Source organism: Leptinotarsa decemlineata, unplaced genomic scaffold (genome assembly GCF_025532065.1).
Source record: "Leptinotarsa decemlineata unplaced genomic scaffold, Ldec_3_MD MMD2_tig00001064_RagTag_RagTag, whole genome shotgun sequence".
NCBI lineage: Eukaryota > Metazoa > Arthropoda > Insecta > Coleoptera > Chrysomelidae > Leptinotarsa > Leptinotarsa decemlineata.
Window position 1 is genome coordinate 998,705 of NW_027412558.1, and position 25,656 is coordinate 1,024,360.

General features: G+C 36.7%; 2 protein-coding genes across 4 annotated transcripts in view; one reads left to right on the forward strand and one right to left on the reverse strand.

Moving 5' to 3' along the window:
• Positions 1–21,130, forward strand: part of cact (NF-kappa-B inhibitor cactus) — a 53,972-nt gene extending 32,842 nt beyond the window's left edge. For all 3 annotated transcript variants that reach the window (XM_074175494.1, XM_074175496.1, XM_023173411.2), the window contains 2 exons: positions 13,869–14,224; positions 20,576–21,130. In XM_074175494.1, coding sequence (XP_074031595.1) covers positions 13,869–14,224; positions 20,576–20,629 — 410 coding nt within the window. In that variant the 3' untranslated portion in view covers positions 20,630–21,130. The remainder of the gene's footprint in view (positions 1–13,868; positions 14,225–20,575) is intronic.
• Positions 21,131–23,222: 2,092 nt separating this feature from the next.
• mRpL4 (mitochondrial ribosomal protein L4) lies at positions 23,223–24,721 on the reverse strand. The gene is made up of 3 exons (XM_023173412.2): positions 24,263–24,721; positions 23,550–23,817; positions 23,223–23,477 (listed from the first exon to the last, which is right to left on the reverse strand). Exons 1-3 carry the CDS (start codon positions 24,609–24,611, stop codon positions 23,258–23,260), a joined length of 837 nt encoding a protein of 278 aa, XP_023029180.1. The 5' UTR covers positions 24,612–24,721; the 3' UTR covers positions 23,223–23,257.
• Between the last annotated feature and the right edge of the window lie 935 nt (positions 24,722–25,656).

A 25,656-nucleotide genomic window follows, 5' to 3' on the forward strand; every position in this document is an offset into this window, starting at 1 on the left:
TTAAAAGATTTTCATTGAATTTTTCACAGCGCACTCAAGCATTATATGAAAAGAGACGTAATTATTTCTTTATTGATAATTTTTATTTTATGTAAAATCAAAAGGAATATTGATCAAAATTATTCAACTGGATGAATTTGTCTCTTCATCAGTAGTGTCATCCTCACCAATCTGAATTATCAGTGACTCGATTTGTGCCTCTATTATGTTATCAAGCTTCCACATCTTTGTCTCGACTTCCGATACCACATGCCGAACACACTTCTCCTATTTCTCCGCTGTTACTCTTTTCAAAGCCTCATCAAAAAGTACTTTGAGATTCGCAAATTTGAACGTGGTGTTATGCTGAGCTACAAAATTCTTCACATCCGCCCATATTAACTCGATGGGATTGAGCTCGCAGTGCTATGGAGGCAGGCGAAGGACAATTTTGTTTTGGCCTGCTGCCATCTCATCGACTATATATTTTTGATAGTCAAGCTTGCGCTCCTTGACAATTTTTAGTAGCTGTACTCTTAGCATTGAGTCTTCAAAGCTAATATTCTTTGATCGTAGCCAATTTTGGATTTCAACCTTCTTTGAAGACGTCGGAATCTTCTCTAACCGTCGCGAATGATAAGGTGCATTGTCCATTACAATCACAGCATTATCCTCCAGATGGGGTAGAACTTTGGAAAACCACTGTTCGAAAGATTCACCGTTCATTTCTTCGTGATAATCTCCAGTTTTTTTCGACTCGAAACACCACAGTCCTTCAGCAACAAACCCATTCTCATTGCCGATGTGACAAATAATAAGCCGTTTTCCTTTACTTGAAATTATGAAGAAGTATGTAAGTAAATAAAACAAATACGAGGGTTACTTTTTATATATTGAGATTGAGACAGGTCTTAATATAAATATAAGTTTACCTGATGGATTTGTTAATCCGGTGGATAGTCCATCTAGAAAGGCCCTCCTAGATGAGGTCACAGTTCCATCGACCCATACTTTAGGGGTAGTATGACCAGCATTAACCCAGGTTTCATCCATTTAATAAATTGTTCTCTGTTGTTCCCTTTAATATTTAATTTTGGTCAAATACTCTCTCCTCCATAACACAATTTCCTCTCTATCAAATAATAAACTATTGCGCCCTCGTTTTTTCCATACAAAATTCAAATGTTTCAATACTTTATGGAATGTTGACCGCTTAAAACTTGGCAAAACATCTGCATTTATTTCTGTGAGAACTTTGTCTATCGTGGGTATTTCATTTCTGAAAAAGTACTCATGCACTTTCCTCCTGATTGCATGTTTATCAGCATCATCTATTGATTTTATAATGGTTTGACGATTCTGAAACATTGTAAATCGAAGCGCAACACACTCAAATTTTATCGGAAACTTTCGATACGACTTCGTCGACAGTCGATGTCTCAATTTCTTCCATCTCTTTCTTGAACACATTTAAAATCACTTCTTTCATCCCAACACTCAAATGTCTTTTTTTGGATCGTTCCCTGGCTGGACTCAGAGGATAGCTCACAGTGTCATCAGTAGTGTATGTACTGGACATCTTGGAAAACAATTTTAAACAATATACTATAACGCACGCCACACAAACACGCAAACGACTGATTACAACCCTGTGCTGGTACCGAACTCGTACCAAGAAGGCGAATTCACCAATGAACGCTGTCCTTTCCATCTGACACTGGGCGATCACGTGAACATCACGCTTCGGTTTTGTTTTGTTTCACTCTATCTTGGATTTGGATAGACTTTAGATGCCTATGAGAGTGTAGAAATAAGTAAACACAATAATATTATGAATAACGATGACGGACCTATACCAAAGAGCATACTATATAGCTTGTTAAAATAAAATAATGTTGTTGGGTTTACTGATTACTAAATAAGGTTGGTATACCTGTATGGGTGGTACGCCTGGATGGTTTACCTGTATGGGATACCTTTATATCACATAAATAGGGTTAGCACGCATTAGTTTCTAGTTTTAATCTTCCTCTTTGAAGATGATCGCTTGGTGATCGAAACACGTGTCGAGGTGTTGAAAATAACGATTTGGTGTTGGAAAAAAAAACTCTAGTAATATTCATTACTACACCAAAGGTTCCAAACAGTGCATCATAAAAACACATTAATATCGATATTCCTAGAAATACTCCTTTTCATCTGCCACATGGTAATTCTAACAGCAAAATGGCCAGCCCGCTCGCCAGATTTGACACCTTTGGACTTTTTTCATGGGGCTATTTGAAGCAAAAGGTGTACAAACCTGAACCTGCTTCAATATTGGTTATACGGCAGAGAATAATATATATTTGTAGAGATATTGACGTTGCTGTGTTCGAAAATGTTCGACGTGAAATGTCGAATAGGCTGTTCATATGTCAAGAAGTTCAAGGCAACCATTTCGAGCATCTTCTGAACTGGCCTCAAGCTTATTACCCCATATTATGTAGTTAAATTAAAATGTATTCAGGCAATTATTAAATGTTCCGCCATTTTGTAGTAGGTTATGATATTGACTTCATATTCTAGGGTTGTGAAGTATTCGTCAGGAGCTTCAAAATGATGTGTCACAAGACCACCCTTTCTATTTAATTTTTTTTCGCAGATGGCGCCCAATGGCCATCTTGAAAGTTCCATCTGTCAATTTCACTTCAAAATAAAGTATTCATGCATTAATTTCATTATCCCAAATTTCAGTTTTTTGAATTTGCCCGTTCAAAAAATAAAAGGGGGGGGCATTAAAGAAATTCACTGTATACACCTGTAAGTTGTCATCAATTTAATTTTTCCAGTTTTATGCAAAGTGAGATATGCGCCTGATCGCTTCTAGATCACGGGATAATTTTTATTAATATTATATTACGTCTTACAGTTCCAAACTGGAATTCCCTAATCGCCCACACATAAATGATTACACAAAAAACTGCTAATGGAACAAACACGATGTGACAGTACAGACAATGACATCATCAACATAAAACAAGTTAATACTTCGTGTTGCATTTGTTTACGTACATTTTGTTTGGTTAATTTAATCCTCTGTACTATTAAAAATCTTGTGTCTGATCAGCTGAGTATACGCGGTTAGCTCAAAAAGTAAGCTAGCCAATATGACTAGCCTGAAGATCTACCAACTGATCTGAAACAGTCATAGTTGCGTCAAACATGAGTAAACTCACCAGAAATGGTATGCGAACTTTAACTTAACACCTAAACCACCTCGTAACTCGCAATACGCAAATTATTCGTCGGACTATGAAATATTTACCTTGTTATTATGCTGATTGGTGAGCAATTTCGAAAACTTCCACTGCCTCGTATATCATTGCTTTTAAACAACTCGAATGTTTTATTTATCTATAAACTCGATATATAGTCGCTGGAAATTCCAATCAGCCAGACGGAAAAACCCAACATAACGACGACATTATCATTATTAACTTATAACAGACATGTGTTTCACCCGTTGAGAGGTGATGCTATCCGGATTGGTTATTTCGTTCACTTGTCTCTGAAAAAATCCACTAAAAACGTGTACACCTCTCAGAAGAGATTGAAAAAAAACAGTTATATAGGAGATAGGCACGGAATCTTGTTTCCTCGCTACAGGTATAATGAAACTTGATGATGAGGTATTTGGGATATTGTCAATGGATTCGCCAAGTACTTCAGAAGTGTATATTTGGTTTCGGACGAGTATCGACGTTCTCTCTATACCTCTAACAGGATTCTCTAACCAACTGCTCACTTTAATTGAATCATATCTAGTTAACAGAAAACAATTCGTTGAATATGAATCTTTCAAATCGGCTCAGTACGTAGTTACATCTGGGGTACCACAAGGTTCTAATCTTGGACCTCTATTATTTTTCATTTTTATTAATGACTTGGCAACCTGTTTGAATATTCCTAGTCTAATATTTGCAGACGACCTGTAACTATATTATAAAATCTGACTGCCAAAGTGTACAACATGAATTAGATGTAATCAAACTTTGGTGTAATAATAATCGTCTACAACTGAACTTATCCAAATGTAAAATATTATCATTTGCAACAAAAAATCGAACTTTAATGTACTATTATTCAATCAACAACACTACAATCAGCCGCGTATATGAGATGAATGATCTTGGTATAACATACGACAGTAACTTGACATTTGAAACACATACTCGATATTTTTGGTGTTAATGAAAATGCGGAAAAAACGGCATTTTTATCACTACTACATTCCTCAATTTCTCTCGTGCGTTTTTTGGTTCAAATAACAACAGCAGATAAGTGTACAAAAAGAATTTAGGCAAACGTTCATTGATTCAGTTCGGTTGCTTTTGAAATTATTTCAACCTTACTGTAAAAATGGTTTATTCCATTCCTGAACGAGTTGAAATTGTTAAACTTTATTATCAACATAATAGTTGTGCTAGACTTACTGCTCGCCTCTTTAATAACAGTCATCCCGGGAAAAATGTGAATGATTCGTACGTTTCCAAGTTAGTCCAAAAGTTTGTCGATACCGGATCTGTCTGTAATGTGAAACACCAGCCACGGAAACCGATCAGTAATGAAGCAGTGGAAGTCGCTGTTTTGGGACATGTTGAATTGGATCATACTCAAAGTACCCGTCAGCTTGCTGCAGCCTCAGGTGTCTCCCGTTCGTCCACAATACGGATATTAAAAGCCTATAAATTTCATCCGTACAAAATTAAATTAGTACAGGAACTCAATGAAGATGATCCTGATAGAAGGCTGCAATTTTGTGAACAACTGAGCCAGCTACTAATTGATGATCCGCACCTATCATTCAACACGTGCTTTTCCGATGAGAGTACTTTCTTTTTGAATGGAGCTGTGAATAGGCATAATTGCCGTTACTGGGATGACAGTAACCCACACTTATTCCGAGAGGTCCATACCCAGTACCCTCAAAAAATCAATGTCTGGTGTGGCATATTAGGTAGTCATATTGTAGGGCCACTTTTTATTCCTGGGAATTTAACTGGTGAGGTCTACCTGAACATGCTTGAAGATACAATTGATCCTCTCATAACAGAAATAATTGAAAATGACCAAAATCATAATGATGATCGGCTTCATTTCCAGCAAGATGTAGCACCTCCTCACTATGTTGCTCCGGTAAGAGAGTTTTTAGATGACCGGTTTCCTGGACGGTGCATTGGAAGGAGAGGCCCCATCGAATGACCTGCCAGGTCACCTGATTTATCGCCTTTAGACTTTTTCTTTTGGGGACACTTGCTACGCAGCCCGAGTCCATAGAAGATCTTCGCCAACGAATTACAGCAGAGTGCAGAAGTATAACACCTGATATGCTACAGAATGTTAGGAATAGATTTGAACAAAATCTGTATTATTGTATGGAAGCAAATGGGTCACATTTTCAGGACTTGCTGAAGTAGGATTCTACTAAGTCAATTACACATTTCAAAGTACTGGGTTGTAGTTGTTTTTCTTCATAATACCTACATGTTTCAGTGAAATAAAACAAATTAGGTATCATTGGAAAGCTAATTTTGTGCCCTTTCAAATGATTTATCACCCCACTTTCCATTTAAAATTTTAGGGTTGTTACTCACCCTCGCTAGGGGGTTGAAGGCACAGGTAGAAAAATACATCTAAAATGTGTCCCCCTCAAAAGCAAAATTGACCTGTCCAAGCATTTTTCCGTGTTCCTGACATTCCTGGAAAACCTTGAAAACTTCTGTTGCAAGGCAACTGCATCATCTCCTCCTCGATTCGTTTTATTTTGCCGCTCACAATTCATCGCGGTCCGTACCGTATTGTGATGATCTAATTTTGGATCGGCATGCCAAAGATTTTCCTGAGGTATCCCGCTCCATTTTTGGCTCGCGCTGAATCATAGTCGAAAAGCGGTGATCGAAAATTCCCGATCACATGTTGAGTGCGGATAGCTATTTTAACGTAAACCAAACAAACGTTCCATTCAGTTTTTTTCGGCTTGTGCTGAACGTTTGGAGGTGTGTCAATGAATTTTCCTTTGAGAGGGAGGGGAACCGCGGCTTGGACGGTCACGAGCGGCCTTTGAGGCGAGTTATTGCCTTTTTGGCGCAGTCGATAGGATGAACTTTGTTGTTGAATTATACTCGTATTGGCCATTTAGCGTCTTCCTGTGCAGGAAATCATCCGAGCAGAACATTAATTGCATATAATTTGTATATATTTTGAATTATAATGCGGGAAAACCGATTAGCTCTCTGTGACATAAGCTTGTTGCGACTAGAATCTCGTAACTTCGAGTGAGATAATATTCAAATTACGAAGTAACCGTTGAACTTGTAATTATTGGACTCATTTAAAATTTCTCACGAAAATCTTCTACGTTAAAATGGAAGGTATTGTATATTTCTTTCATGTAAGGTTGAAATTGCAATTTCAAATTTATTTACGTACCTGGAAGGAACAGTTCAAAAATATATCCCGAGAAGAATTATAATCTTTGATCTATTTTCGTCTGCAAATGAAAATAGGCAAGATTTCAAACGTCTGAGTGTCTTCTCTAAATAAACAACTATCTAAATGAATGTCCCCGCGTTGCCAAATACAAAATAATTCCCCAAATTGAATTTTTGTACATAGGATATATTTCTTGTGATTTTTTACTGCTCTAACGAAGAAACTTGAAATATTCGAAACAGTGTTGGTGCCCAGATCATCCAATTCGGGTCAAAAGAAATGTGCCTCATCGCTGAAGATGAGATGATATTAAAATTGCATATAGAACAAGTAATCCGTTGGGAAAGTTAGTTAAAAATAATAACTCTCTGTTTATTGGTCTGATGTCAACCCACTGAAAGTGATTTATACTGTCCTGCTAAAAGTTATTCGATTTATAGAATAATTGTAGATACATCAAGATGTTTCTTGTCGTTTCTTTCATCACCTTTTTCATCAAAATCTATTCAATTTGCTTCATCGTCCACCGTATGGGCCAGATCTGACTCTCAGTGATTTTTGTCATTTGATGAAGTCATGGAGGAAACCGATGACTATTTTGAACGACATGATTCTACAGAAATAGAAATATCAGATGAATACAATCGCATATGAGTATATGAAATCATGCCTTTCGAGAGCATAAATCTGGCAATAGTGCCGGCTGGCGAGCTATGCGGAATTCTCATTCGTGAGTTGCCAGACGCGTCTGGTTTTCCCAACGTAAACGTATCTCGAGGCATTTAAAAAAAGGAAAGAGACTTATTCTCGTCGACAACGCGGTATTAATAGAAGCGCATTTCAGAATGGCAAGCAGGCCTCTTGAGGCCTCGCCGCAGTATTAACCGGAGGAATTAGGAAAATCCAGCATTAATTAAAGATGAAATGTGCGCGTGGTCTGTTTGATATCAAGGTTCATGAAAGAGAACGTAATGTGGTTGATGGTACAAGAAAACAACATCGATGACTTTAGAAATCAATTAATTCGAGTTAGTTTTCACTATCTGCGACGTTTCACGCATTTACAATTGTTCAATAATAATAATAATAATAGGCTTTATTGTCCAAAGAACATCAGGTATTATCAACAAAGCTGCAAATTTTCTTCAGTCACCATATGACTATATATACATATGTACACACATACATACATACATATAGAGTGCAAATCACATTAAAATAGCTTTAATACAGAGTAAAGATATATCTGCGCAAATTTAGACACACACATACGGCCTCCGGGCCGTATCAGTACAGCCCGCGATCACAATGTGTCACAGAAAGAAGAAAAATGTGTGTAGAGGTTTTAGACTCCACTCGATTCCTCTACGGGAATTTCAAAATGCGCACAATACATTTATAAGTAATTTCTAGGGCAGCGCGTGCCTAGATAAGCTAGAGAGTGTTAGTTAGGTACCTATTTAGTTCTAGTAAACAACTCTATCTATCTACGGTTGCCAACCGTAGCGGCATTCCGCTACGGTTGGCAACCCACCAGCAATTTCGAAACTTTGCTGCATTTTGACTGTTCAAGTTTGACACCTGTCAAAATTTGTTTATCGGAAAAACAAATGAAATGTTTTTAGCAACGATTATACGCCAATTATTATTATTATTATTCAAAGATGTATATACTCTCGGGCGACTTACAAATCCTTCAGGGAATGTAAATCTACTTAATGAATACTCCTGGTAGAAAACGAAGAATCATAACGCCACCCCTGAAACTGACTGACGCCAGCTTTACAGCTTCCATCTGCCAAACTCCATTATGTTTTTAAAAAGGTAAAACTTAATTTACATTTTACCTTCCTGACAAAAGGTTCAATGAAACTATTAAATCATTTCGTAGTACTTATTAACAAATAGTATTGCCGTTAAAAGTGTTTATTACGAAAAGTAGCGATGTTATTATTGGTAATTATTCTCGCACTCTCGTTCACGTTTATTTTATTCGATAATAACGACAGTAGGTATTATACGTGATGCTTGTCATTCAACAAAGTTTACGTTGCAGAAAATAAGTCTGTCATAATTGAGTTGGAAATCCGCAAGTCGTTGCCAAGTACCAGGGGAATTTTTAAGACCAAACGGCAATCTGATGAAATGGATTGACAGTTTTTTTTCTAGCCGCGCAAATGAAGAAGTGATGTTTTCATTGAGTTTGTTTTTTGAATTATTAAACGTAGATGTCACACACTGTGTGACTTTCTCGAGCAACCTATTCTCATCAAATCAAATGAGGATGTTCTGATGAATGTTAAAATTCGAGCGATCGATATTGCTGCGGGAAGACCAAAATAAAATCACTCAATGAAAGAATTCTGGCGAAGAATAAATTCAAAACAAACATTGCTCTGAAGTACCAGAACTGCAACACTTTTCTACGCGCTTTCCCAAACCAAGTTGTGGTCTTCAGTAGTGGGGGCAGCACTTGTTTCACAGATCTTTGGCATATCCATGCGGGTGTGAATAAACGCATTGTTTACGCAGGAAACTGTGAATTATGGAACAACTCAGAGAAAGCAGTAAATCCTTCGAGAAAGTGTGACGCACGAGGATTTACAATAGCATCATTACGTTCTAAATCCGCGGTAGTAAAAGTAAAGACGGCATAGTAAATAAAAAAGACCGATATAACCGAATCGGCGAGTCAGAACCGAAATAGCCTATATAAGTGCCAAACTCCTACGCCATCACGAGGTTTGGCTTGTTGATGCTATCCCAATATTAAATTAGCATTGTTTTGAAAGTTGGCGATGCAAATTGAAATTTAACAATGCGGGATTTCCGAAATTCCTCAGAGATATCGCAATAACTTTCAAGCGTATCGACCGCTTCTAACCATCATTGGCAGTTGAATGGGATTTGATACCACAGGCGGAGTATTTGAAAATTTTTGAGGGAGATTCATGCACATTTTAAGTCGTAGATCGCAAAAAAGAATTTCAAAAGGATTCACCAACTAAGTTTATAAATCCAATTACCAGTTTGAAAGCCTAACTAGTTAATCTCTTTGATCTGTTACATCATAAAAGTCATGATACCATTGAGATTCATGGTCATGATTTTAGTGGTTATTTGAATTGTATCGTGATAGAATTTAATTGATAGCAGTAAATCAAGTTGATTACATGGCCTATTATTTATAATAGCATAACAACCAATAATTCAAGTGATAATGATGTTTGTATTCAACTTTGAATTCATTATTCTCCAACATGAAATGTACTTGTCTATTTTCTGTAATTTTCCGGTCCATTTCGTTCAAGTTTTCTCTTTTCGTGATACCCGTTTTGAGAATGATAGCAGAAAGCGGAATTGTCTCTCCTGACATTAGTATATCCGGATAAATATCTCCGAATTTATCTTTTTGGAGAAAACCGATGGCTGGGATTTTGCGGCATTGAATTGAACCCAGTTACTCTTACCCCAATTCGAAATCACTTACAGATCCTCATTGAGACAAGCAACCTTCTGCTGCCGGTCTATTTTTTGGACAAGAACAGAGTTCTTTCTTCTGCCCAATATGGGTTTCGTGCGGGAAGGTCGACAGAGGATGCCGTGTGCGATTTCATGGGTCATGTCCATAAAGGTATTGACTTTGGACAATATGTATCCGGTATCTTCTTCGATCTCTCAATTAGATTTTATGGAATAAGAGGAAATATGCTTGAACTTATGCACTTATACCTAGTTAATAGAGAATCCTATGTTAAAGTTGAAAACTATTGTTCTGAGTATATGACGAATGATATTGGGGTGCCTCGGAGGTCTGTACTGGGGCCACTAATGTTCATCATATTTATAAACGATATGCCTGAGTTATTTTTATCAACAGGATCTGTCACGATGTTTGCAGACGACTCCTCAGTAGTGGTTACAGGGCATACAGCAGAGGCACTTCAAAATGCTATTACACACGTTATATATTCATTAGAAAATTGGTGTAATAGAAATAATCTCATCTTGAGTTTGAATAAAGCCGTATGTATCAATTTCAAATGCCGAAAAATTCACAAAAACATAATTATGGATGTTTTATCAACTAGTACCAATACAAAATTTTTAGGAGCCTATCTAGATCAGTGTTTAACAAGGAGTGACCAACTGCAGCATGTTTGCAAGAAAATTGAAGTCTACGGTTAATCAGATAGCTCGTATTGATAATTACTATGCATTGATTGTATGATTGTATGAATTCTAGAAGAGCGTTCATGTGTCAAAAGCGAATTATCCCTCTCATTTTTAATATAAAAAATAGAAGCAGCTGTAAAGCCGCTTTTGAAAATTATATATTGTTTGAAAATGTTCTTATATATTGTATGAGTTTGAAAATTTCCTTACAGGACGAAACTTCAGTAACGTTAGTTACAAATAAAAGTGGTAAAAAACATAGAAAGTTCATTTCTCTTTTCTTCATTATGATTTCCTACTACGTAGTAACGGCTACATCCATCAATTAATTGATTAATTAATCATCATCTTCATCACGAACGAGTCAGTGTGATCAGCTGTGATGACGTCATGGCAACATCATTCAGAGTGGGGACGGAGTGAGAGAGTAATAGATAGAGAAAAAGTGAATAGAGAATAGAGGAATAGAAACTCGGAGAGGGAAATATAGGTATCACACAGCTGCGCGCATTAAACTTTATCGACGAATTTTTGTTATTTCGGCTTGCGGAAATCGTCATATTATATATTTTTCGTTATCCTTGAATTATTTACTTCAAAATGAAAAAAAATTAGCTACGCTCGAGAATGTCGAATTGACGTTATTTTTTTACAACTTTGCTGCCCTCCCATTTCTTTACGTCGCTTTCAAATTGTCAGATTACTGGAATATACACTTTTTAGCAGGTAATTAACTCCCCCTTCCTTAATCTGACGCGCTCGAGAATTTCTGATCCTTTATCCTTCACTGTACCCGGGACAGTGTCCCGGTGTACAGTCTTTGGCAAGGTCTTTGTTTTTTCAAAAATAAAATACAGTACATGTTACTAGCTAATGATGTAGCTTTCCACAGCTGAAAGACTTTTTAAATTGGTTATAGTAGTTTTTGACTTTTTCCGTCACAAGCAAACATTTCCTTTTGATAACATCAGCTCATATAAAGATGAGTCCTTATTGAAATAAGAACTACAAAGCCCGATGTCGTCAGTAAGAATCACTGCCGTAACTCGCAAAGGTAAAAATGTAAATGAACTGTGACATCACAACCAGTTTTGAAGAGTGATCACAGCGAAAAAAAAACAAAGCAATGAAATAGCGGTCGCGTTCACACCATTCATTAATTATTTCATTTGCATAACATCTGTATACTTAGAATTCCTGGGAAATCGGCGGAATTTCTCTCGAAAGAAAGTTTCCGATGCCGTTAAAGTGTGATGGATAGTTCGGAAGAAAGTTGAACGTTCTTAATGGGTCTGTGTCGAGCGTGCAGAGATTACCCAATTTTTTTCATACATAACTGGAAAGTCCGTGAAATTTCACGGCGAATGAATTGTCGCAATAGTTTGGTTCGCATGATTTAAAACAATGTAGACGCTTGACAACAAAGAAAAACTATCACAGCGTGGAGAGATTTTTCGGGTGTCCCTCAAGGTTCACTGCTGAGACTTATGTATTCTTTGATTTAGCGGGTGATTTTTAAGAGGTAAAAAAGCCACACAAAAAATTCGAAACAATTGATGAAATTTCTATTGGAATCGATAGTACGATCAATATAATTTAATGTTTGAAGATGATTTCATGCAAATGTTGTCCGCGACTCCGCTTTAGATGGTCCATGCTCAAGGTCCAATTTTGGCACACTCTCTCTAACATATCGACCGTTATTTCACGTATACTTAAATATTTGCTTCCAGAGCGTCAGTCGTTGCTGGTTTATCCCTGTAGATATGAGCCTTAACATGACCACACAAGAAATAATCCAAAGGCGTTAAATCACACGATCTAGGCGGCCAATTAACGGGCCCCAAACGTGAGATGAACTGCAAGCAATTTTGCTTGTTAACGTATCCATTCAACCAGAAATGAGCCTCGTTGCTGAACACAATTTTTCGATAAAAATGTTGATCTTCCTCCAACTTTTCCAGCGCCCATTCATCAAATGTTAGACGTTGTGGGAGGTCGTGTGGCTTCAATTCTTGCACCAGCTGTATCTTATAAGGTTCTACACCCAAATCATTTCGCACAATTTTCCACGTAGTGGAGTAACAGAGGCCCAATTGCTGCGAACGGCGGCGAATCGGCATTTCACGGTCATCACGAACACTGGCGGATACAGCCGCAATATTTTCTTCGGTCCTCACTCTACGTATGCGTGTTGGTGGTTTGATGTCCAATAATGTAAACTGGGTTCGAAATTTAGTCACAAGCATCCGAATAGGTCCCTCGGTAGGCCGACGAAACAGCCTATAAATTGGAAGAAGTGCCCGATGCACTTTCTTCACCGAGCATGAATTTTGATAATAAAATTCAATAGTTTGCAAGCGTTGTTCATTCGTAAGTCCATTCATGGTTAAATTATAGACCAAACTGAACAAGTTTGACAATGACGCAAGACACGATTTACGCGTGATATGTCAAAAACAGTGTTGCCAAAAAGATACCAGCAAAGAAACACTCATTATTTGAACAATTCAGCTGCTATTCCGATTCAAGGAAGTTTCATTATTTGTGTGGATAACACCACCCTTTTCTGTGGTACTGGGGATAACCCCAAAATGTCGGGACAACTCTACAGTGTGTCTCACTTCTCATGGAAACACCCCCGTATCTACCGTAATATTCGAGGTAGAACGATGAATCTCTCAGGACTGATGGAAATGCTCAAAATGCACCTACCACCTGAATGGGGTTGGCCAAAGTGATATACACTGTCCGCCACTTGCGATGGAACACCCCATTTTTACGGTAAAACATATTAGGGGGCAAAATAGGCTCAAAATTCCTTCAGATTCGTGATCAGGACTACCAACTTACTACGGTTACACTTTTTTCCTGAAAAAATTTCAGTCCTGAAAAATCCGAATCTGTCTCACTTCTTCTGGAAACACCCCAGTATCTTCCGTAATATTCGAGGTGGAACGATGAAACTCTCAGGACTGATGGAAATGCTTGGCCAACCCCATTCAGGTGGTAAGTCTTTCCCTTCTTCCAAGTCTCAAAATCATACCGGTTTGCCGCACTAAGGCAGACATCTTGGCCGAGCAATTGCTTGAGGCTGTCATTTGTTGGTCCACTCTCAAACCAAGTTATCGCTCACCTCAAGGCTTGGGGAGTGGTTATTGATGCCGGAGCTTCAGAGACAGGGACTGACCAGCACAATTTTTCTGGTAAAGATTATAATAATGTCTTTGTTGTTGCAGGTCAGACTTGCGTGCACGTAGCAGCGATCCGTGGACACGTAGAGGTTCTGAAACATTTGGTCTGGTATGGAGCCGACATCAACGCCAGACAGGGTTGCACGGGATACACCGCCCTTCACTACGCGGTGGAGCAGAGGGATGAAGCCCTCGTGCAGTACTTGCTCACTTGTAAAAATATCGACGTCGACGTACTGACGTACGAAGGGAGAGACGTCCTTGAAGTCAGCAAGGACGTGTCCGAGTCCATCAAGATGTCCTTGAGGAATAGAGGAGTTCCATCGCCGTTACCCAGTGATGACGAAGATGACTTCGATAGCGATGATGAGGTCAACGGCGAGTTCGACAGCGAAGATGAGGTGTGTATATTTATTGATATTTTAATTTTTTTGAAGGGAGTTACGTTTCGTAGTAGAAAAAAGTTTAGTTTGGGAAATATAGGGTCTTTCATTAAGTGCTTTCTATCTTCAAATTGAAAGAAGACAAAATGTTTGTGAGATATCTTCGAATTTTTTTATTCGTTTGGAAAACTTTATAATGTTTTTGATCGTTGCTGTCCCAAGTATACAGTTAAATCCAAAAATAAATATCCTTCTTGGTATAATAGAAGCATTATTAGAGATTTGCAGGCTAAAAGCAAAATCTGGCACAAATACAAGCGTGAGTGTAATCTACAGGTCTTTGACGATTTCAAACATCTTCGAGCAAAAATAAAGCATGATATTCATGTGGCATACAAAAAATTCTGAGATGGAACTGAGGAAGAAATAGATATCATACATTTCAAGAAATACATAACAGATTTTGGTCATTTATAAATAATAAACGAGGTAGCTCTAAAATATCACAAGTACTGAATTTTGAAGGTCAATTGCTGGAGGGGCCCTCTAATATCGTAAACGTTTCGTATGCCGTTTCTTCCCCTCTTCAAGCAAACTCTGATATTATTAATAATCACTTTCTTGATTATATCAAGCTTCAGTGAAAACGAAGTATACGAGGGACTAAGGTCGTTCTAGCATAAAAAGACCACTGGTCTAGATGACATTCCAGCTTTCATGCTAAAAATTGTGCATTTGTGCTTGCTCGTCCTCTCTCTATACTAATTAATATCTGCTCAAGATCGGCTACAATACCAAGGATCTGGAAATCATCAAAAGTCTGTCCCATTTTCAAGAAATGAGATAGACAAGATATTTAAAATTATCGGTCTATCTCTATTATTTGCAACTTTGCAAAGGTTTTTGAGATACTGCTGGAGCGAGTTATACAGGGTGTTCCTTAAACACATGCTAATATTTAAGGAAGTAATTCTTAGACCCATTTTAAGGAAAAAACGTCCTATGGACGTATGTCCTAAACGCCTTAACTTTTGAGATACAGGGTGGCAAAGTTTTCAAAAATAATCAGTTTTTTAATAATAACTGAGATAATTTTGTAGACATCTTTGGCATATTTGGTACATATGTTCCATGCCTCAAGGCGCATTTTCTGATGTACAATTTTCTTAATTTTCTCTGCCAGTGGCGTACGTACGAGTTTTGAAATGTATATTTTTGGCGAAAAAAATACTACGCCGCTGCTTTATCTTGAATTAAAAATTATTTTTAAAATCTCCATACATTTTTGAGCACATTTGATTTGCTGGGTTTTTTTGTCCGAATCATGGTTTTCGCTCAAAAAATTAAAAATCGCTTTACTTAAGGATAAATTCCTTAAAAATCTGATGCGGTATCGTGCATCAACTGAAAGCAAACTAAGAGATCAGATTTGTTGCAAAATAATTGAGGATCTAAAAGGTATTTGTTTGTTGTCAGATGCACTGTTCTCAATTGAAATTACGTCATAACGCAGCACCGCTTAATAATTTTTGAAAACATGAATTTAGTTATCCTGGAATGAATGACGTGTAGTAGAATTTATTTACTGCACCTCTTGGAAATATGGAGTTTGTCGATATGTGATTTCTTTTAAAGATTAAAAGCAGAAAAAACAGCGTACCCACCATAGCAATAAAAAACGAATTCTCTGTATGTACAAATGTCAGCAGCTGATATTGATGTTGGTTTAAAGTAAGGTGTTGGTGTTAAAAACTGTCACAGCGCGTTTTGATTGATTTTGAAGTGTTATTGAAGTTAAACTAATATTGATGTTGGTTTAAAGTAAGGTATTGGTGTTAAAAACTGTCACAGCGCGTTTTGATTGATTTTGAAGTGTTATTGAAGTTATTTTGGTAGTCCCCTGTTTTTCTGAATATCAGTAAATATGGTAAATTATACGAATGCGGAAATGGCGCAAATGCATTACGTATATGGCCTTGCCGATGGTAATGCAACAGAAGCCAGGCGCATCAGGAAAGATATCCTAATGGTGCCTTACCAGATAGCCGAACCTTTTCAAATATTCATCGTTGACTTGGGGAAACTGGTAGTTTCAAGAAAGGGACTCCGGAAGGTAGACCTCGTGTAGTAAGAACTCCTGAAATTGAGGAAGCGGTGCTGCAAGAAATTGAGGAACATCCTGAGACGAGTACGAGGAAGATCGCTAGAACTCTGGATATTTGTCATCAAATTGTTTGGCGTATTTTGGTTGATTTTATGTTATACCCATACCATATTTCAAGAGTGCAGGCATTACTCCCCAGAGATTTTCCACAGCGTGTGAACTTCAGTCAGTGGTATCTACAAAGTATTGCACTAAATCCGCAGTTTGCGACACAAATTTTGTTCACAGACGAAGCAAATTTTTCTCGGAATGCCATTCAAAATTTCCATAACAATCATGTGTGGACTGAAGAAAATCCCTATGCAATAACCGAAACCCATTTCCAACACCAATTTTCGGTTAATGTATGGGCAGGAATTATAGGTGATCATCTAATAGGCCCATTTTTTCTACCAGGACGCCTTGATGGTCGTTCTTATTTACACTTTCTCGAAGAAGACTTACCTGGGTTATTGGAAGATGTGCCACTTGCGTTAAGGAATCGAATATGCTGCTCATTTCAGTGTAATTGTCCGAAACCATTTAAATACAGTTTATCCTAATCGTTGGATAGGTCGCGGAGGACCTCAGCAATGGCCAGCAAGATCCCCCGATCTCAACAGTTTAGATTTTTTTTATGGGGTCACCTTAAAACTCTCGTGTATAAAACTCCCGTTAATACTTTAGCAGATTTAAGAGAGCGAATAGTTGCCTCGTGTGAAACTATACGAAATACGCCGGGAATATTTGAACGGGTGCGTAATTCCATGCGTAGAAGGGCGGAAGCATGCATACTAAGTGCAGGTGGCCACTTCCAACAATTTTTATAATCAGTTTTGGTATTATTAATAATTAACAAATTTATGCTATTCGTTTAGACTTACTGTCACAAAATAAAATAAAACTCGTTTTTGTGAAACATTTATTTTTTTGCAGATTATGTTTTCAAATATTATTAGGGAATTGGTAATGCGTTATGAAGCAATTTTCAGATTCTCATTCATTTTAGAATTGATCTAATTTCTTAATTTGCTTTCTGTCGATTTTTATTTTTTTGAGTGAAAATCATGCGTCGGACAAAAAAATACCAGGAGATCAAATTTTCTCAAAAATAAATGAGGATTTTAAAAATGATTTTATTTTGAAAAGAAAGCATTGGCGTAGTACTTGTTCCCCAAAAATATTCAATGCGAAACCCGTAGGGATGCCACTGTTTGGAAAAATACAAATTTGTGTACATCAGAAAATGCGCCTTGAGGCATGGAACATATGTACCAAATATGCCAAAGACGTCTACAACATTATCTCAGTAATTATTAAAAAACTGATTATTTTTGAAAACTTTGCCACCCTGTATCTCCAAAGTTAAGGCGTTTAGGACATACGTCCATAGGAAGTTTTTTTCTTAAAAGGGTCTAAGAATTACCTCCTTGAATATTAGCATGTGTTTAAGGAACACCCTGTATATCGGCATGTAAGTTGCAATATAAGTATAAACCAACACGGTTTTATGAAAAATCGTTCAACGGTCACCAATTTTCTGACTGTAACCCAACATATTGCTGAATCTATTGACAATAAGGCCTAAACTGTTGTTATTTACACAGACTTTTCTAAGGCCTTCGACAGGCTTGACCATGGCATTCTACTGAACAAACTAGTAGTCTTTGGATTATCTCCATCCTTAATCGCACTCTTTCAGTCCTATCTATAGGATCGAAAACAATATGTTCAGCTCAATGGTTTCAAATCTACCGAATATAGTACTTTTTCCGGTGTTCCACAAAGGTCAAATCTGGAACCGTTGCTCTTCAATAACTCCATTAATGATATTACAGATGTTATAAATGTGTATTTCCTTTTGTATGCCGATGATCTAAAACTATACTGCCTCGTTGAGAACATAGGTTATTGTGTGAACCTCTCAGCAAACGTAGGACGGGTTGTAGAATAGTGTTATCGGAATAACTTGTCGCTAAACCCGGAAAAATGTACATGTCTTACAGTTTAAAAACGAACGTCTTGATTTTTTGTTCAATTCAGGTTCAATTCAGTGCCACAAAAACCCAGGCATCAGTTTTCTCTTAAAAGGTAAATGTTTCCGAACCGTATATACTAATGTCAACTAATTTGACAGATGTAGCTTCAATAAGATGACCGTTATCAATTGTCAAAGTTCCGGAGTCCCTGTTGGAAGAACCTATATAACTTCAATAGTTTTAGTGATGACACAACAGGGACTTTCGTGGTGGTAGAGGACGGACGTGCCGATAACGTCCGTCCACAAAGAAGATACGCGGATGCCACGTGCTATCGTGGGGCTTTTATTTATGTTGTGATCGTCTATTGTACAAAGATGTTAAGAGTTTATGTGAAAGTTTAGACAAAAATCTGAAGAGAGGGCCCTCTTTATTCACGCCGGTATCCAGGCGGGGTGGTTCGGATAACCACGTGAAGAGGGCCATGTATGCGAATTTAAAAAACCGAAGGGCTCCCAAGGAGGAGGCGACTCAAAAAATATATGTGGAAAAAATCAAAAAGTCTTCCGAGCAGAAGGCGACAATAAAATAGTTGAATTGTTTTCATCGTAAAAAAGCTCGACAAAAAAGGGGTGGCAGCATTGCTCCGAGCAAGACCGCTGCCCGCTGTCATATTTGACAGGAGGAGCCTGGACAAATGCGCCCGAGTGGGAAGCAACGTCTAACAGAATTAGAGAGAGAGAGAGAGGACACAACATATAATTAAGGTGAAAGTGATGGTGATAATTCATGCTTCATAGGAATTTTGCTGAAATTAAGCCAATCCGAACGAAAGAAAATTATTTTTCAAAGAGAAATTGTTGATTTTTTCACTCTACATTCTTTTTTCTTATTAAAACTGCTGAAAACACGAAGATCTGCAATTTTTTTGTTAGAATATTCCAGAATCTTCACATGACAGCTCAATCAGTTTCAATTCATTCAAATTTGTATACATATCAACACCTTTTTGAATGGCTATGAATAAACAACATTAATTTGAAGGATGCTAATAACGTTGCCAGGTTTTTCCTCATTTTCTTATTTTTATAGGACCGTGCAACGAGTGGAAAAACCTATAGATTTACTCGATTGAAAAAATTGTGTTTTCCATTAACCAGCAGTCGCTCCCCTACGAACGACAACCCTCAGAAGTGCGAGTCTAGGATTAACGAGGTCTCACCTTTGAACGTGCGAACAGTTCAGTTTGTGAAAACAAACTGGTTATTTTCATCATCATATTTTCAAATCACATTTGATTACTCGATGAAAACAAACTATTTCGTAATTTCCTTCTAGTCAACAATGACCCTGAAGTATATAAGTTATCTAAACTAGCTCTGTCACTTCCATTTCATTATCGAACAAGGCTAGATTCTGATTTGAATACGAGCATGATGCGTAATTGTGGATTTTACTCCAATCAAGTAACATTATCGATCGTTTATATTCATGCATGCGTCGATTATAGAATTCCTTGTCATTTTCAACAAATAACGAGGAAATGAAAATCTGATGTTGTCTGCACTTTTGTCTGACTTGTATCCTAGTTATTAGCGATTGTAGGAGTGGTCTTATTTGGTTTGATTGCGATTTCGAAGTCACCTTGACATTCCGATTGATTGTTGACATGCAATCAATTCGGATAAATATCCAATTTCTCCATGCATTGCAACATACGAATTGATATTACTTTTTTTTGTTGAAGCCAATGAAATGCCATCAACGATACTCCAAACCACGAAATGCTATTGAAAAACTAGTTTAGACGTTCATGAAACTCTCAAACAACTTTCAACTTAGTCCAAAGTAACTCTACGTTCTTCAAAAGTGATGCTTCAAACACTCTCCAGAAAAAATATTCATTGAAGCACTGAGGCTTGGCAAAATCATCGCGCCAAAATAAATATGTGCTTCCAACTGAAATGTTAAGACAAGCAGCGAGCTCTCCAAATGGTAACTTGTAGTTTAGGAGCCTGAAAGGTTTCACATCAAACAGTTCAATAATAAATCAATCCAAAACAAGTCCATTTAAAACAAAATTTGTCTTGTGATGCACAGTTTCGAACCTTTATTGTTGCAATGAAGATAATGGAGTTACTTCCCAACAACAAATCGTTATTTTAACACCTGGACACGTGTTTCTATCACCAAGTGATCATCTTCAAGAGGAGCCTTTGATTAATTGATGATTTTTTTTATTTGCAGATGTACGAGCAGAACTCCCCTTCGATGGATTCCTTGATGGGGGCTAACGCTTAGAACAAGTTGATCGCATGAAGAAAGGCGAGGTTTCAAAAGTTGCAGGGAACAGAGAATCGGAGCCTTGAAGGCAAAGCTAAGCAGAAAAAGTGGAGCGAGGTGGAATTGCCAAAAAATTCAAAATAACTGTGATGCAGCCCCGTAAACCCGCATCTCCATATGGCTTTAATAAGACATACAGATATAGTATCAGAAAATTTTCGTTGTTTCGTCCGCCCGTGACAGAATATACTGGCGCCTGTAAACATTTTAATATTTAAAATGTTCTACAGGGGTCTGTCACCTGCGGAGGGGATCCTGTCTAGTCTTTTGACACGGCTGAGTGTTGAAAGGAGTGTAGGAATTGTTTAAATGTAAAGACTAATGAATATAGTATGTGTTCTGTTATAACTCCTAAATTGTTCCAGCTATCTTTTTTTTGACTATTTATTAAGAATTACATGGTCTGATTTGTCATGTTACATGTTAGGTCTATGAAATATAGTAATTTATTTTATCGAAGGCTCTGTTTCATTTCAAACTCCCACGTGAGAAGAGTAGAAAAGTTTTTGAAATTTAAGTTCGCAAAGTGGCCACAAAAATCTCCAGATCTGAAGCCACGGCCATTTCGTGTAGGAAATTAAATAATGCATTCATTAAATATGAATGTGTATGTCTGAAAGAGAAACGGGGTTGCTACTGCAAGTTGATTAATTCCAACAGCCTGAAAATTATGTGCTCGGAATTCGATGGAGCCAACGAAGGCCGTTCCATGAACATATATACGAAATGTGGATATATTTTGAATAAATAAAGACAAGTATCAATTTCCACATTCTACTTTGTAAATATACAGTCTCATAGTTCACCTCCCCATTTGGCTTTAAGAATGTCTGACAGACTTTCCAAGAAATAGAAAATTCTAATCCGAATAAGTAAAATACTATCGTTGAATGAATCAAAAAGCGAGTATTTGACAGCTTTAAGGAAAAATCAGTAAAGATTGATACCTGGAATTATAATGTTCGGGATAATCAAGGAGAAGGCGACATCTAGGTACTGTTAATCGAATTTCATACATAAGGAAAACATTGGGTGAGCATCAACACATTCATAGTTTTATACTTCGACAGGAATGATTTTACATAAAGTACGTGAGATATTGTGTATATATGTATGATCAAAAGTATCAGTTTCTCAAAACAAAATTTTGAAAGCTCATTATAACGAGACAGTGTAGACAAAAAACTTGTCTGCTGCACAACATTGCACACAACATTCATCCACTTAATTCGTTGAAGGCACTATAGTTAATCTCAGTTTGAGATTTGAAAAAAAAATTGTAGGTTGATCGTTTCAGTCACAGATTACAATAACGTTTAGATATGAAACAATACACATGGTCGGGACAAATCCTAATGCGCCACAGTGGATGTCTAATTAACTACACTCAGATAGAAAAGGGAACTGTTTTATTGATAGTGAAATTTGGCTGTAAATTTTGAATTTTCAACAAGGATCTAGATTTATTAATTGAAGAAATCAACATCAACAGATGATCAATTCAAAAGTTATAAAACGTTTGCACCAAAAAAAGGGCGAAATTGAATCGATACAAATTGTTGGTCAGAAAGGCAAGTAATTGCAGAACTAGTAAAATGCACCAAAAACCGTTGAATTGTATTCTTTCATTGTGTCGTTTAGTCTCTAATGCTAATGTCAAAACAATCTTTCGTTATATCAGATATAATATGTTACTCTCTTAGTAAAAAAATGATTTTGATTAAATAAGAAAAAATGTTACATCTATTGAAATGTAGATATATGAAAACCGAAAACTTGGCTTCTGTGAAAAATAAAATTAAACAAAAACAAAACAAATAACAAAAAAATTTATTTCACCGGCGATACAACACGTGGATTCTGAAATAAATAATGTCAATTAACAAAACAAATAGTTTCGATGTGCCAACCGCCATCTATTCAGCAATAGTACAATTGACGTATAGCACAGCGCTCATGTGGCTGTCTAAGGAAGTGAACAAAAAAGGGCGGGAGCTGTCAAGATAGTCATCCAAATGTGGTTATAATCTGTGCTCTCAGTCTACATAAATGTTATAACTCCGAAAACTAGTTTAACTTACGATCTCTAGCTTTATCTTGTAAACAATACTTCTTGTAAGCAATACTTTCACTACAGAAATTTCAAGGGAGTTTTAGTCCAATCAGCAAATTCAATATGTTTTTTAGGTAATGGAGAATGTTCCTCAATTTGGGTTATTGATGCAAATGCAATACCACCTACACAAGCCACATAAACAACAGTTGTTTTGTTATTTATTTATATAGAGGAAGATAGGTTAGGTGTACAAAATGTCATATGTCACAGAACATAAGTAAACAGAACAGCGTGCCTCTGAAATATATCATCTTTGTAACAGATTCATTGTCCTTTATTAGCTATAACCGAAGTTGCCAAATGGTGAAATAGAAACAAATCCTTTTAAATGTTGAATGCATTATTTCATTCCTCTTTTTTAAGTATTTAAATAATTGAAAAAAAAAAAAGGTTGAAATGATAAGTTTAAAATACTTTCTCAAACGAAACACAATAAACTTTTCTTCAACATTTATTCACTAATAAAACATTCAAGCCTGATCTATTTTAAATTTAGCAATTAATGTTCTAATATCGTTCCTGTGTAGAAGCTCCAAAATTTTGTTTTCTATATGATCGACTGCAGACCGGGTCAGAACCAATGTGTCATGCTTCAACATTGAATACACATTTAACCCATACGCTGGCATCAAATTGTAATGTTTAATATTGTCAGTGGCAACAGTTATGTTCCTGGGCATGATGTCTTCGCTGAAAACCAAAACGAACTAGTGCTACTCACACTGTAAAAATCTGATTTAATAACGAATTCAGCTAACTTACACATCTACAAACAATACAGAAGGTCCCCAATTTCGACTTTTTACCAATTCTTCCAAATACCCCCTCTCTTCTGAAGGCACTTCCAAACTATCAACAACGTGCAAATCATCCTGAGCAAATTTCACTGAGAGGGTAGAGGTCAAGCCAAGTACTCTAGTGAAAAACGGAAGCATGTAAAAATGTGGAGTGGGGGATCTGGGACCGTGAATAACACCACCTCCTCTGAACAGGGGGCTCCTTATGGATCCATGTCGGGCTTTTCCCAGTCCTAGAATGAATAATCTTTTATCTCATTATCAAGGTAGGTATCCTGATGTACATATATATGTGGACTGTTCCAGAAATAACGAGAATGTTCAAATTTCGCGTGCTTTGTACATTAGATTAGCAGCATTAAAGTGAACTCAAGGACATACCAAAAAGTATACCAATTAGTATTCTTATATCAACAGAGAATTTTGATAAAGTACTCAATTTGATAAAACAGGTGAGTGAATAATAAGTAGACTACTAACTGAATAAAACATCAACATATCATACAAAACTGATAAAACTATCTTAAATTGAATACTTCTTCCATGCACAAAGTAAGAAAGAAGAAAAAACTGTGTTTTGTGCTGATCTTGAGAAATGGTCACCAAAAAGGTATTTTTTATGTCGGTGCTCTACTAATTATCACAGATACATAGAGATTTTGGAAACATGGATACAACCTTTCTGCGGCCATGGTTTTCTGCCTCCTCCTCTAACTTCGAACCTCTTTTTGGTGTGAGCGTAGCTGACGAATCGATACATCGTTTGCCATCTGGCATTCTGGTGGATAATATCGATTCGAGGGTTCACAGCAAATACTTTAGGATGCAGTTCGAGCAATCCTAGTTTCCTTTCGTCTATTGTGTCTAAACTCTCCAACCAAACTTGCCTGTTTTTTTGATACTTTGAAGGGAAGGTTATAGTTCTTGGTTCGATTATTTTTTCGTTAGTCAAAAGTGCTGTAGAGCAACTTCTAGCTATGCCGACGCAGGCACAACTTCGAAACTTGGAGGTGATGTTCATCAACATTTTTTAAATTTTTCGACAAATTCACTAAATACAGTTTATAAATTTTATTCCAGTTCTCTAACCTCAAAAATTTCGCAGCTAAACCATAGACAAGATAATATGGACTGGTCATTGTTGTTACGTCATTTTTACATTATATTCCACTGAGGATAACAGAAAGTTTTGGAAATGATGTTACTGCACAAAAGAATGTGCTTGTGCTACTTCATTGTAATATGGGTTGCATATTTGTTAATCATTAATATGTACCTAATTGAACAATATTTAAATGAAGCACAGTAAATCAGTATAGTAGTATTTGCCATATTTTTTTTTGTATTAATGGAATAAAGAATTGAAATTTCCACAATGAAAGTATGCAACACGTAAAACATCGTGACATCGAATCTGACATTCAATCATTGTCTAAAGATTTAGACAATGGTTCAAGTGTATGTGCCAAACGCAGTATGTTCACTGGCCAAACGTAGATCACTTTTTCAGTTTTTGGAACCAGTGTTCTCCCTTCATTGACCAGCTGAGCTAAACCAACAAATTTCGACAAGTCAGATGTCAAGCCGTAAATATAGTTAGTTGTTCCAGGAAGTTACACCTGTTCTTAGAATGAAAATCCTAACCAGAACAAAAAAATGTGTTGGATGTTATAACCACAAAACTAAAATTCAACTTTTTACCGCTTTCATTCCACAACGACTTGAGGATAAAAACATTCACACTTATAATCACCATTTTGATGTTAATGGCTTTATGTACGTTTCTAGTAGTATCTAAATTATTAATTGAATAGAACTGGCCAATACTTGATGAAAATTCATATTAGAAAACAAAAAACTAATAAATACAGTTTATTGTATGATTTTCACTATAAAATGGTTTTACAAAAACCGCGACACGTGTTTTGCTATACAATAGCTTTCTCAAGCATGGTTTATGTTCAAGAAAGCTATTGCATAGCGAAACATTTGTCGTGGTTTTTGTAAAACACTTTTATAGTGAAAATCCTACAATAAACTGTATTGATTAGTTTTTTTTTTGAATCATTTAA